Genomic DNA, 15544 nt, shown 5'->3' on the forward strand with positions numbered 1-15544 from the left:
GCTGTTGTTGCCATGGCCTATGATGAACAGAATCAAGCAACCCAAGAAGAAGCAGAACAGAAAGAGGCTGAATTTCAGCAGATGCTTGAACAGCTGAAAAAACAACAAGAAGAAGCTCAGGTAGCTTTGTGAAAGAAAGGCTCAAACTTCTAATGTATTTTTTGCTCACTTACTGTTTTATAGCCAGCACTGTATTAGTAATAGAAAACATGGCATTAGGAAAGAAATAGGTTATTATGCTTGAGACAGACATTGAAGAATAAATCTCTCAAGAAATGTTTAACTTGAACTTGGTAATGAAGTTTCAAAAGAAAAAAAAAGAAAAAAAATCAGTATCAATTATGCAAGCAAGACTGCATTTCCTATCATAAGTTGTTTAGCATTGTTCAAGGAATGACTTTAATTCTGCTTGTCTGTGTACCTTGTAATTATAAATATGCTAGATAGTATTAGATAGAGAGTGAAAAGCCTAACTACCATATTTATCCAAATCCAAGATGCCATCAAAATTAAGATGTTCCCCCAATTATTAATTTCTAGATAATAGATTCTAGATATAGAAAATGATAATTTTGTTTTAATTTTCCACAGCTAGAACCTAGTTATTGGAGGGTCCTCTTAAATTTCTCTCCCCCACCACTGCTGCAGGGACAGTACTGTTAAGGAAATTGATGCCCCATGCCCCTTGTCCCTCCCTTGTCATTCCCTTTCTGCTCTACTGTGCATGCCCCCCTATTACCTGTTCTCTCCAGTGCCTTCCTCTCCTGCCACTTGTCCTCCTTTGGTGCCTGCCCCCTTCCCTGCCCCCCACCCCTTATATTTTTATCCACTCTGGTTCTGTCCCGACCAGGAGCATGGCATCCCCGGCCAGGCCAAGCAATAGCTGCAGCTCTGGCTCCAGCCTCGGTCAGGGTTGGGGCCAGAGCTGCAGCAGCTCCCCCCATGGGTTCCTTCCCCCATGACCACCTTGGTCCACATGTCCTTTTCCCCACGCTCCTTCCCTGTGCTCCCCTCAACATGCTCTTTTCCCCCATGCTCCAACCAGCACTGCATGCCCTTTTCCCCACCATCCTGCCTACACTATGCCCCACTTTCCTATGTTCTTTCCCCCACACTCTTCCTTGTACTACATGCTCTTTCCCCTGTGCTCCCTCATATACTGCATACCCTTTCTCGCAGACTCTGCCCCCACACCATGTGACTCCTTCCTAAATGCTCCCCCTGCTGCATGCACCCCTACCTGCTGCCCCATCCAGAACTGCCATCAGCTGCTTGTCTGGCTCCTAGTCGAATCTAAAATAGGGATTTTTTTCCTTTGCTAAATGGGTAAAAAGATCTTATCTTAGATTCAAGCCAATATGGTAAATTATAAGCAAATTTTTTGAACTATAGCCTCTACATAAGATTTTAGTTCGTTTTCACTATGTGGGAAGGAGGGAGTGCTCCTTTTCTCCCCTTTCCCTATCCTTTATTTAAATGCCCTTGTTCCTTTCTATTTAGTACCCCTGCTTGATAGAAATCCATGCAGAGCATCTGATAAAGTAGTCTAGCACAGGAGTGAACAAAATATGACCCATGGGCCACATCCAGCCTTCTAGGTGATTTCATCTGGCACATGGGCAGGTGCCCACCAATTAATTGTATCCAGCCTAGCCCACAGCCTGCCCTGCTGTGCCCTGCCTAGGGCTCAGCTTTGCTCACTTCTGCCAAGGCAGTGTGCTATGCTCCCACCCTTGGGCATGTGAGGCCCTGGTCAGCACATAGTTTCAGGGCAGGGCTGCTGCTCAGCTCCCCTGGCCTCCAGTGGCGGCTCCTCCTGTCCCTGCTGCAGCACTCCAGGCAGCAGGTAGGAAAGTGGAGGTGAGTGGAGAGAAACTGTAGCTGGGTGAGAGTGTAGAGTGTGGGGTCAGGGCAGCAGGAGCATGGAGGCTGGGTTGGCCCAGCTCCATCGTGTGGGGCTTCCTCCCACTGGAGTCCCTGGAGATGCATGTGATGGCAGCAAATGGAGCTAAGGCATTGATTCCATTGTGCACCACCTCCCCCCGCCCCACCCCCCATGGTGTGTGGCTCTGGCTGGGTTCCGAAAGCTGCATGCAGAACACAGGTTGCCCTGTGAGGTGGAGGTGGGATGGCTTGGCTCTGCTCCCTGCCATAATGTGCAGATCCCAGAACTGGACAGAGCTGTGTGCCACCAGGGGCCTCTGCCTGCATGAGCCATGAACACCCCAAGTACCTGCTGCTGCTACTGCTGCCAGGAACAGGAGCTGTGCATCATGGGGGAGGGGTGTGGGGCCCCACATGCACACCCTGCCATACCCACACCCCCCCACGTCCCACAAGAAACTCCCCATAGACTCGCCACACCCTCCCACAAACCCCACAAACACACAGCCCACACATGCACACTTACCCCAACCATACCCCACACACTCCCCCACACACCCCATGCAAGAATAAGACTTTATTTTGAGCTATTTTGCAATTGCCTCTATATACACTATACAAACACACATATATCAGGACAAAAAATATTTTTTTAAATAAAATTAAAATATTTTATAGTAGATGTTTGATTTTTAGTATATGATTTGGATTTTTTCCAGTTCCAAGATGGCAATCCCCCCCCCCCCCCAAGGAGTACTTCCAAGGGTAAGGGGAGGGACTTCCAGTGACAAAGTTCAGAGGTTAGGGACAGGACTTCTGGTCCCAAAGTGGCAACCTCGGGGTGGTACACCTGTCAAGGAATAGGGCTACCCTTGCGGCCCTTGACACCTCACTAAAACTCATTAAGTGGCCCTCCAGAAGAAATAATTGCCCACCTCTGCTGTAACATGTGCTTCTCTGAGTTAGTCTGTGAGGTGCCACAGTGCTTTTCCTTCTTCTGGATATCATTTAGAACAGGGGTGAGGAATTATTTTAGCTTAATGCGTTGTGGTGAGCTGTCAAAGGCTGCAAGTGTGGCCCTGACTCTTGTCAGGTGCCTCGCCCCCTGGAAGTCAGCTGGCTCCTTTGTGCAGGACTTCCCCTGGTGACGCATGAGTGCTGAGAGCTGTACGCATGTTGCAGGCAGCCCTGCATGATAGAGGTGGGGTGGCCTGGCTGCGCTCCTTGCTGCCATGTGCAGTGCTGGCCAGAGCTGCATGCTGCTAGGTGGCTGCACCTGCTCAGGCCATGAGCATCCTGAGCACCTGCTGCCTGTTGCTGCTGTTGCCGCTGGCAACAGGGGCTGTATGCCATGGAGGTATGCCCCACACCCTTCCTCACACCCATATCCTGTCCAGCTAAGGTCCATGCTCCTGATGCCTCCCTGAGCATGGGCTCTGTGCTCCCGCCAGGTCCATGCTCCCATCCAGCTGCAGCTCCCTCTCCCTTTGCCTCCACCCTTGTAACTTCATACCTGCTGCCCAAAGTGAGTGCTACATCAGAGAGATGAGGAGGAGCCACTGGATGCCAGGGAAGCTGAGCAGGTCTCCTGGCAGCTGCAACAGTGGCAGCAGCAGCTCTGCCCAGAACCTATGTGCTGGCTGGGCTGGGCCTTTCCATGCACGAGGGTGGGAGTAAGGCATGTGGGCTGGGCAGGGTACAGTTAGTTGGTGGGCACCCGCAGGCTGTATGAAATTGCTTGACAGGCTAAATCCAGCCCATGGGCCATATTTTGCTTTCCCCGATTCAGAACATAAAAAAGGTTAACAGAGGCAAACTTTGTTTAAGAACAAAGCTTTGAAGTAATGTACATTCATAATTATTTAATGCACGATTAATTTGATTTTAAAACTAATATATTTATTTAATTTTCAAATGACTTTTTGCTGAACTTTCAGGTAAAGATGCTTCTATTTATCTCACAAAACAGAGATTGATTTTATGATTTAAATGTAAATCAGAACTCAACCTTAACTATAGAATTGCCGCTAACACATCCGTGGCATCTTGTGTTCCATGTCCTGCTATCCTTGAGATTGCATTTGAAGACTTACATAAAAGGAGTAGGAGTTGGCCCTATACATAAAAGTCATTTGGAGTACATTTATGGTCTCTAGAAATAGTTTTTTTTACTACTTAAGTAAAATCTTATTGTTTTATAGCATTTGCTAATTAAATATATTTGATATTTGTTTTTAACAAAAATGTTTAACCCCTTGCTACAACAGGCAATAGCAGCAGCTGCATTTGAAATAACAGATTTCAGTGGTGAAGGTAGGATTGGTAGACTTTCGGAGAGTTCTTCAGAAGCATCAAAGTTGAGCTCAAAGAGTGCTAAAGAAAGGAGAAATCGAAGGAAGAAAAGAAGACAGAGAGAGCTGTCTGCAGGAGAGGACCAAGTGAAGGATGGAAAGCTTCCAAAATCTGAATCAGATGGCAGTATCAGAAGAAAAGGTTTCCATTTCTCATTAGATGGGAACAAGCTCACATATGAAAAGCGTTTGACTTCACCCCATCAGGTAGTGTTCTGGGTAGTGAAAATGATATTTTTAGCATCATAGTTTGACATAGAAATTATGGTAATATGCACCAATTGTTTTGTGATTTTGCTTAATATTGCAAAAGAAGACAATTGAAGGCAAGAATCTGCTTTTGTTACTTAAGTAAACTGCAGCATTCACTAAAATAATCTGAATTAAACAACAATTTAGTATCTATATTATAAGTATGGGTAGTCATTGGCACTGAAGTTAGCATTACCACAGATAAAAATCTTCTTGCCTCTGCCTTCAGCTATCTGAAGAGGATAGTCCAGGAATCATTCTTTCTTGCACTTCTCAGGTCTGACTGGTCCGTAGATGATGCAAGTTATAGTACATGTAAATAGTATGTTCCAGTTATCAGTGTTTTCTTGTATATTTAACTAAAAAGTCCTTATGTAAGCTAAACAAATTATAATATGTATACAATGTACAGAAATCTTACATTACTAAATAAACAGAGTAACATTAAAAGTATTGCCATAGAGAAATGTAGTCACCCCAAAAATAATGATTTCTGATGATTGTGAATATGTTCTATGTGTGTGTTTCCCAAGCTTAAATTCTTTGTTTATGAAAGCGTCTTGTGTGAGAAACATTTCTAGGTCATGGTTTTATTGAGACATACATGCTTTGTACTTAAAGATAATGTATATTTTCAGCTAATAATATTATTTATATCTTTCTGCAGTCTTTGCTGAGCATTCGTGGTTCCATTTTTTCTCCAAGGCGCAACAGCAGAACAAGTCTGTTCAGTTTCAGAGGTCAGGGAAAGGATATAGGATCAGAAAATGACTTTGCTGATGATGAGCATAGCACTTTTGAAGATAATGGAAGTAGAAGAGGTTCCCTCTTTGTGCCATGCAGGCATGGTGAACGGCGCAACAGTAACATTAGTCAGGCCAGTAGATCATCAAGGAGGTTACCAATGCTTTCAGTGAATGGGAAGATGCACTGCACTGTGGATTGCAATGGTGTGGTTTCCTTGGCTGATCGACAACCTTCTCTTTTGTCACCTACTGGACAACTTCTGCCAGAGGTGATAATAGATAAAGCAACTAGTGATGACAATGTAAGGAATTTTTAAATAGTACAGGCATAATGGCCTTTGTTCCTGCACCTGCCAGTGTTTCTATGGAATGGAGCCCCTTGAGAACGGTTGGCCAAGCTGTGAATGTTTCTGCATCTTGCAGTACCTTTTAATATAATCAAATAGATTTTCTAGGAAAATATAATTGTGTATAATGCTATTATATTTACTTGCAAGTATACTGAACTAACAGGCTGAAATACAAAAAATACTGAACATGCAGTATATGACCATTTGCTACTTACCTGTGCAGTAGGGATATGCACAGACTTGTATACTTAGTTCTATGAATCATATACTCTTCTTAGATGTGCTTCTCATTTGGCTTCCTAAGTAGTGTATATATCTTTTCCTTCTCCTTTTTATATTATTTCAGTTTACTGCTTTCATCCAGAAGCCTCCACTGTCTCCATTTTCTGGCAGTCTTCTACCAAAGCCTATTGCTTTGTTTCCCCCTTCCCCATGTCTATACACAGATTTATTTGTGTGTAAATGAGGCTACCCTGCAAGTCTTTAGGCATCATTTGAGAGTTCCTGAAGTTTTAGCAAATCTATTCTGTTCTTGGACATGGTCAGAGGTTTCACTGCCTAGAAGCATTTCAGAATATGTTAATATACACTTCATGCTCACCCCCAATGTTGATGACTTTTTGTAGAGGAGAAAGGCAGTGAACAAAAGGACATGGTATACATGTTCACAAGAACCAAGAGAAAACTCTGTGGGCATGGCCAGTGGTGACATGTAGGGGGTGCATGTGCAGCCCCTAAGAGCACTGGTGCACCTCCTCACAGGCAGTGCTTCTCACTTAGGTGATGGGCAGGGGGACAGGCGGGAGCGCCAGTGCTGTCCCTGCCAGCTCCGGTCAGGGAGTGGGGGCACCAGGTGAAATGCCACTGGCACTTCCAGGAACACCACTCATGCTTCCTGGTTGGTGCGATCAGCCACAGGGGGATCCCACCTCCCCTGGTTGGCATGAAGGGCCACAGGGGGCATGTGCCCCCCCTGAATCAGGTAGCACCAGTCGTCCATAGGCGTAGCTACACATGCATTTATTTTACTGTGCAGTAAGCGGGAAAAGGCCAGCATCTACACGTGCAAGTGATAAAGCTCATTAGTGCTGTGTGTGGTCTAACTTGGGAGTAAAGTTTGCCCCAAGTCAGTCCACACACACAGTGTTACTGCTCAGTAAGGTGTCTATACGTGCATTACTATACAGTAACTAATCAGGCGTAAATTTGATATCTGCAAGTATCAAATTTACGTTCACGTCATTGTAAATCACCATATTTACTGTGCAGTATGGGCATGAACATGCAGACGTGTGACCGTACTGCACAGTAATTTTGGTTACTGTGCAGTAAATGTGCATATATAGCCACACCCAGTATGTAGCAGCAGCACCAGCATCTTACTCATTTTCCTGTAGCACTATCACCATCTTGTAAAAGCCAGGTAGGAAAAGTTAATAAGGCAGTAAAAGCCCCACAAAAGAAGAAGGCTTTGAGCTACGCATATGTTGTAAGTGAAGAGACTTAAGATCATGATTAGTTAGGAGCACCTAATGATGAAATCTAACAGAAACTCCATCCCATACACCAGAATCTGTGCATATCCTTATGAAGCACCTGAGCTACATACTGAAACAGATAAAGTTGGGAAAATCTGTTCTCTCTTTCAGATCTGATTTCAAATAATTACAAAACAATAAACCATGCCTGCAATTAATGTATTTCCCAAAAATTCTGAAAATTTGATATGAGCTTAAAATTGAATATTTTAAAAGGAACATGCTCATTCAGTAAATCAGACTTCGAGATTATCAGTCACATGATTTTTTTGTTCTCCTCTCCTGGTTTTTATAGATTTATTTATTTTTAGTTAAGAAGTGTATAAATGTGCTTGTATACCCCAAGGTACCTACATATCCCTTCATATGTAGGTGCAGGGTATGATTGAAAGTACCGGTATAACTTTAGACTGGTAATTTCAAGGTATTGCTCCCCTATATAGATAGGCATTGGCAAACTTTAGTTCAATTAAGTCAGACTTCTCTATTCTTAATTGAATCATAGTATATAAAAGTAAATCAGAGATATCAGATAGTCATTGTAAAGGGTATCTCATAAATAAAATTAGTCACAAATTGAAAGGGAGATACAGACTGGCCTTTTCAAATTGCATTTACATGAAAATAATTGTTGCATAAAGTTTATTCACAGTAATTATTATTTGCTGAATATATTTTGCATTTGAACTAATCTGGAATTGTAGGTATAATGGGAAAGTGTGACCTAATGCACAATATATAGTACAAGGAGCCAGGAACTCTTGATTGATTTCTGATTCTACTTATACCACTGGCAGACTGTGTTACACTGGTTTTCTTGCTTAAACTCTATATCTTCCAATTTATGTGACACAATAATATTTACCTATTTCACATTTGTAATATGAGAATTATATACCTAACATTTATGTGGCACTTAATACTCTTCAGATGTTTTCATTAGAGTTTTTTGAAAGTGCCAGTTTAATATTACAGTGGAGAAGTCTGACCTAATAGACTGCATAAGCATGAAGCTGCATGTAGCATGAATTCCTTGAAGCTGAAAGATTTATGAGAGAAACTTTGTGATATCTGCTTACAGTCTAGGGACAGATATTCAAAAACCTTGAGCCTGAATTGATTCAATCTTAGCAGGTTAGTTTAACCTGCAGAAATTGAACCAATTTGCAAATGGATAGACATTCATTTTTAATTCTAGAAATTCAGGCACACGCCTGCAATGGCGCAGGTCAGAAGCCAGGGGGCACTAGAACATGCCCTCCCTTCCACAGGGAAGCTAAATTGGAGGGGGGGGGCAGGCTTGAGTGTAACTGAGGAGGGGTTTAAACCCGCACCATGGCCTTCAGCGTTCCGAAGGATGGGGGAAAAGGGAGCGTGGCCAGACAGCAGCATGGCCAGACCTCCGTGGTGGGGAAGGAGGAGGAGAATGAGAGCTCTGGCCGCTGGAGCAGCTCCCTGACAGTCAGGAGCAATCCGGGCACACAGCTCCTCTGCCCGGCCTCGGGGGACTCTTCCCCCTCTTGCTTCTCCCTTTCCTCCACCACCACAGGGCAGGGAGCGGGGCTGCAGGGTGGGGCGGGGAGCTCTGTGTGGTGCTGTCCAACTCCTGAGGGGGGACTCTTCCCCCTCCCACACCTTCCCCCCTAGCTGCAGGACAGAGAGGGGGGCTCTGTGCAGCACTGCCGACCCTGGAGCGGGACTTTTCCTGCTTCTTCTTCCTCCCTGCTATGGGGTGGGGAGGGGGGTTTCTGCACTGCTGGAGGGGGATTTTTCCCCCGCCCCCCTTCTGCTGCCACTGTGGGGTGGGAATGGGGGTTCTCTGTGGTGCTGCCCAGCACAGCCCAGCCTGAGTGCAGGGTGTGGCTGTCCATGAGCCGCAGCCACTGGGGATGGTTCTGTCCCCATGGCCAAGGCTGGGCCTGCCCAGCCCCAGCCAAGCCAGCCACATGGCTGTGCTGGCCCACTGGCATGGGGCCTTCTCCACCGGCTGCAGCTCAGTGACAGGGAAGCTGAGCCCTGTCAGTGAGAACAGCATGGCCTGGCACACACAGGTGGTGGTTGACTGGGCAGTGGGCTACCCAGGCCAGCTCGGAGGTGCTGCAAGGGCTCATGTGGGTAGGGAGGAGCTTTATTCTTCCTTGCATCCCTTCTGCACCTGGGGACCACAACTGGGGTCTGCCAGCCCCAGCTGCTCCCTCCGCTGCTTGCCACAGACAGGAAGACCCCAGCTGCAGTGGGGTGGGGAGGAGGGAAGAATTAACCCTCTCTCTGCCCACTTTGCCTTAACAGGGCCATGCTGAAATGTGTCTGGCCATGTCCCCACCTCTGCTCAGGCTAAAGAGCAGAGGGGTAGGGCTAGCCCTGCTCTCTGGAGTGGAGAGCACAGCCCAGCCCAGGGCTGCAGGACATGCTGGGATACTGAAGGACTTTGATTTAACTTAAACCAGGAAGGGGGTCTGGAACAGAAGTTGCATAAACCGGTTTGACCCAAATCAGTTAAGTCTGATATTACATTCAACCAGGTTTATCTTAAACCAGTTTTGGCCACTTTGAAACTGGTTTGTGTGCACTGAACTTATTATGTTCTCTTAAAGGTTTAAACCAATTTCTGATCACGTAAGCCAGTTTATGTATAACTTCTGTCCCTAGCGACAATATTTATGAAGTTTAATTCATCCATATATTATTTTCAGAGCACTACTACAGAAATAGAAATAAGAAAGAGGCGGTCTAGTTCCTATCAAGTATCAATGGATTTGCTGGAAGACCCTACTATAAGACAAAGAGCAATGAGTATAGCCAGCATACTCACAAACACAATGGAAGGTATGTAACAATTATTTTGTTACAAATGAACAAATACAAATACAAGTGAATTACTTTGTTTAATTTCAGACTCACTTGAGCTTGTAGCTCAAGAGAGAACGTATGTAGAGAAAAAACAAACAGTGTAAAAAATAAAACAAAAGATAGCTTAGGAAGTGAATATTATGAAAATTGGGTAAAGGAAAACTAGTAAGAGAAATGAGGAAAGAGAAAATTCCTAATTTGGAAATGGTTCAAGAGTATCAGTTCTATGCTGTTCAGACCCTTCTGACAATCTTGTTAGTGGGAAGTGTCTATCCTAGTTATATAACAGAAACTTAATGTTAACTAGAAAACATTAATTTGCATTAAGTAAATGTATTCTTGAAAGTAGAAGGCATGGATTTAGCCAATGAGAAGCAATTGTAAGTGAAATGCTTTCCATAATTACCTATCCTGTGAAGTGAATGTGCCCTTTATTTTTTACACAAGATGTTTTATAGGTTTCTGATTCATTACAGTGTTGATGTCATTCTCGTTATAATTTAGGTCCAAGAATCAAAGTACCTTTGAAAATAAGGTAATCAAGTAATAAAATAGAAATAAAAATCAAATGGAACCTTTTTCAAGATAAAATATTGTTACCATGTTTTCTTCATCTTCCTATACTTTTCTTGCATTTTAGCACTATGTTCACCTGCACAAATATACTCCCATACTCAAAATCTAACGTGGATCCCATAAGTTGTTTCTAAGGACCCTGGTGCATGGGACATTTAGCATGTGTTTTATTTAGAACATAGTAAGCATTACCATGTTGCATTATAAGTTAGAATGTGTTTTAAGCAGTTGCATGGTAATGCTTACTAAGATCTTAGCCTACCTTGGAAAGGGCTGGAGTCAGCTGTTACTCACCGTCCCTTCTCCCCACATCCCCCCACTGGCACTGACTAGAGCTGGTTCCTCACCCCTGCATCACACTAGAGCTGGTTCTAGACTTCTGTGTGGTGCAGGGTTGGGACTGATAGTCAGATGATCCATCCCAGCCCTAGTATTACACTGGAGCTAGTTCAAGACTCTGGTATGGTGCTGGGCCCAGGATCGATAATCACCTGATTGTCAGTACCAGCACCCACACTGCACCGGGACCGGTTCAAGACTCTGCTGTGCGGGTAGAATCGACAATCAGTTGATTGTGGTGCCAGCCAACCCCCCACTGCACTGGAGTTTTGAACTCGTTTATCTCTGGGGAGCAGCCCAACGGTGGCTGATCATGTGTTATTTAAGATGACCTGGAGGTACTCCTCCCATGAAAAGTTGGAAATTATGTTACAATATGATTACACTTAGCATGTGTTTTACTACTTCAATGTGTAGACATTCACATTTTAAGTGCAGCTCACACGTCCTACCTGTAACATATGATATGGTCTTTAGACCAACTGTCTCTGTCTTTTATTTCCCAACACTTCAACATGCAATATTGCTACTTATATCACTGCTTCTCTGTCACTCATGTGTTTGACTGATAAGAATGACTTTTCCCATGAAAAGTTTTCAAGACTTAAAAATATTTATACATCTTGACAGTTTTTAATGGCATTTCTCCACTTTTCAACCTTAGAGATTTAAAATAAAAGTAAAATAAATAAATATTTTCTTCAGTTTGTCTTTACATTTTTTTTTGTACTCCAGAACTTGAAGAATCCAGGCAAAAATGCCCACCCTGCTGGTATAAATTTGCCAACACTTTCTTGATTTGGGACTGCTGGGAACCTTGGTTAAATGTAAAGCGCATTGTTAATGTTATTGTCATGGATCCATTTGTTGATCTTGCTATTACCGTCTGCATCATTTTAAACACACTCTTTATGGCCATGGAACATTATCCAATGACTGTACAATTTCATGATGTGCTTGTAGTGGGAAACCTGGTAAGTGTATCTTATTACATGTCAGATATGTGAATACAATTTCTCTAAAATATTTTTTTTTATTTTAGTGTTCTGCAAAACATTTTAAATTATAGTATTACTCTGAAAAAATATTACAAGTAGTATTTTGAGATTTAACCTGCAAGATGCTCATTTCTTCCCCCCATATATCTGTGTCACTGGAAGTATTTGGATTTCTCATAAAAGACAGTTTCTCTGCCCCCTCATAGGCTTTCACAAAGTGCCAAGATAGCTCACATAGGAAGAAAAGGAATCTAGAACTATGTATAGTAAAAGATTTGTTAACCGGCACCCGTGGGGAATGGGGGGTGCCAGATAACAAAATATGCAGGTTATTTGAGAGGCTCGAACAGGCTTTTGTGCCACTGCTTCTTCCGCCACGTCCGGGGCGTAACTGCCCCTCCCGCCGCATCACAGACCCAGTTAATAGAGCATGCTGGCTTGTAAGGTGCTGGTTAAGGCAGTTGTTACTGTATATGACTAATTTGAAAAAGATCAGACCAGCCACTCAAATCATTTCAAGCAATCCTAGGTTCTTTACATGACTAAATGTCAAAATGAACAAGGAATAAACCATTTTAACTCAGGATAGAGTTCACAGTGGAAGTATTAGACTCCAAATTCACAGGAAGAATTCCAAACAGTAACAGATATCATCAGTCAAGTTTTAGCCCACCCAAAAACACCAGAGAAGATGTGTCTCAGATTTGCTGGACATGAGACCTCATCATATGCATTATAGCTTGACATAATCAATCTATGCAGATGTGTGGTTGAATGGCGTGTTTAACCAGCATGGATATTATGGTTATTTTCCCAAACTAAGTCTTGTTATTCTGATAGAATAAACTTCTTCAGGCAGACACTTCTTCAAAACCTCTTCTGACCAGAACTTTGGTGGTCAACATGTCTGCTCAGGAAATTAACATTCACCTGGATTACATGGTAGGGGCTGAAGTCTCTTCAGGAGACTTATTTGTCCATAAGCATCATAGATACTAGAACGCCCTATTTGGCCTGTACACCTATCCTGCCTTCCCTTCAAGGATAAACTATTCAAATACTGACTGACAATCATGTAACAGACCGACAAGGTGGGTGAGAGAAAGATCCTGTCCATTGTGTTATAAAACTATCTTTGGGAATGAATAGCAGCTTTGCATATCCCTGGGTGGCAAACCACCTTGATCGACGACTTTAGCATGAAGTTTTCCAGCAATGCTAAATAATGTGTCAAAGACTTGTTTTTACATAATATATTTTGCAAATGGGTAGGTGTATCATACCCAGTAACGTAGCCAGGAATTTTGGCATCTGAGGCAAGCCTGCAGCAGCAGCCTGCTCTTGCCCTGCACACAGATTGGGGGGGGGGGGGGGGGGGGGGGGACAGCCCCCCCCACCATGCTTGCCTGGGGGTGCATGCAGTGGCAGGAGCTGCCCCACCTCCCCATGCCCCTCTCGACGAGCCTCTTGTGTCTCCGTCCCACGTCTTTCCCCAGCTGGGCAGCATTTGCCTCAGTCCCAGCCCCTCTCCTCTTTCACCAGGAGGCCTCAATCTGTTCCCCCATACTCCTTCCCCCTCTCCCACCCCCACCGGCAACAGACTCATCATCTGGATGCTGCTCTCCAAGCTTCCGAGCTGGACACATGTATGCTGTGGCTGTGTGCATGCATGTAACATTTTATCAACAACATTATCGGCCACATCAGCCAAAATTTTAAAAAATATTTATAACAAAATATCGACTGCAACTTACCTGTTGGTGCCCCTTTGCTTCATCAGCCGGGGCAGTCACCCTGCTCACCCCTCTCTTGCTACGGTACTGATCAGGCACAAAGGTAATCCTGTTCAGAACATACCACAAATTTTAGATAGTCTGTTCCAAAAGCTGCCTGGACGATCAAGATGTGAAGATGGCTAGATGGTGTAGTGTCAGACCTACAGAAATTAATGGTGGGCTACTGGAGGATGAAGGCACACAACAGATGGAAATGGATGAAGATAGTGGAGGCAGCCAAGCTTCTAGGGCTTATAGTATTATATCCCTGATGGATACATGACACTAGGCATGCTCCTTTTCCTGCAATCCTCATAACTATGGTCATCAGGAAAATGACACAAGGTACAGGATCATGAACATCCTGCAACACATCTCATGTACTTTCAGTACTTAGACCTGATGGTACTTATCAACATGACCCCTGATGAGTCTTCGTGGCATTGCTTAGCAGTCAAAACAAGGGTCAGACCAAAACCTGATACTTTTACATCAGATACCCTGAATGCTGGCTGGCTGAACAGAGCAGCTCAGCTGAGTTTCAGAATATTCTGATCCAAAGCAGAATAGCTTCAGCCAGTGACTTATGAAACGCACTGAGAATTTCAAGACCAGCTTCCTACACCAAAACCACCAGTTTCAACGATACTGGACAGTTTGCCAACTTGGCAGCAAACTGGGCTTTCCATCAATACAGTAAAAGTCCATCTGGTAACAATAGCTGCTTGCCACCTTCCTATCTCGGGTCATGTTTTGGCTGTACAGTGGCACAAATCGTGCAACACCTTGTGCATATTTTTCTCTCAATTCAGTAATTCCTCTCATTCCTCATATTTTTATATACTACTATTACTGTTAAAGGGTCCTTGCTTTGATCCCTCAGCAAGCTGCACCCCATACCACCTGTTGATGAAGACTCCGCTTTTGATGGCCATTATATTAACTAGAAGTTTAGCAAAAATTAAGGCCCCAGAATTTGTAGAAGTACAAGGTGGGCATGCCTACATGTGTAATTAATGCAAAGCAGTGAACTCCAGCACTTCATACCATGCTAGTGTTTATTGCTCCTGGGCGCCACATTTACACATGTACCTGGGACTGCAGCACATTGAGCTGGGTTGGAGCAGCCCCTCCTGGCAGGGGCTTGAGAGGGTTCAACCTGCCAGCACAGGGCTTCTTTGACCCGGCTCAGTGTGTTTCAGGGCAGTTGGCTGGGGCACAAGGGTGCTTCAATGTGGGTCAGAGCCAGCAGTATTTAATAAATAGCACTTGTTAGAATTTACAAGTACTAACCTAATGCGGAGTATTTAGTTTTCTTCATCCTAATAGCAACTGCACGTGTAGATGCTAAGATATTTACTGCAGAGTGAATTAGGCAACTCCACAGTAAACATCTTGTCTAGACACATACAGTTATTCTTAGACCTCACCCAAAGTTCCCACCTACTGTTATCTGAGAGTTTTATATAAACCAGTCCACACACATAACTGTTTTCTTTCTTAAAATTGAATCTAGTCAAGGTGAAGTTTCACAAACTCCTTATAATCACATTTTATCTAGACAAAATGAAATAAGTCAGGAACACACCAGGTTATTTGGCCTTTGCTGACTGGGGAGCAACATACATTGTTATGGAGGTTATTAAAATGGATTTTGACCTGCATAAGAATTTAAGAGCTACCTGGATCAATCACAGAGTTCATCATATTATGGTGCAGACAGCCTTTACTGCCTTACTGTTCCTATAAATGAACTACAATTATAGTAGCTCCATGGAATTCAATACATACATTTACCATTCACTAATGTACAGGGTTCTAAACTGCATGCCAGCTTTGGTCGGTAATAATGAATCAAGAATTCTTGCACTTGATTGCAGGCAAA

At 43.7% G+C, this 15544-nt stretch overlaps 1 protein-coding gene across 1 annotated transcript in view; it reads left to right on the forward strand.

The window, feature by feature from the left end:
- Positions 1-3: 3 nt before the first annotated feature.
- LOC102370516 (sodium channel protein type 2 subunit alpha-like) overlaps positions 4-15544 on the forward strand; it is a gene marked incomplete at its 5' end in the record, with an annotated part of 86768 nt that continues 71227 nt past the window's right edge. The window contains 5 exons of the mRNA XM_025194544.1: positions 4-120; positions 4152-4442; positions 5155-5502; positions 9815-9947; positions 11622-11860. Coding sequence (XP_025050329.1) covers positions 4-120; positions 4152-4442; positions 5155-5502; positions 9815-9947; positions 11622-11860 — 1128 coding nt within the window. The remainder of the gene's footprint in view (positions 121-4151; positions 4443-5154; positions 5503-9814; positions 9948-11621; positions 11861-15544) is intronic.

This window comes from Alligator sinensis, unplaced genomic scaffold (genome assembly GCF_000455745.1).
Source record: "Alligator sinensis unplaced genomic scaffold, ASM45574v1 scaffold1414_1, whole genome shotgun sequence".
NCBI classification, from domain to species: Eukaryota; Metazoa; Chordata; order Crocodylia; family Alligatoridae; genus Alligator; species Alligator sinensis.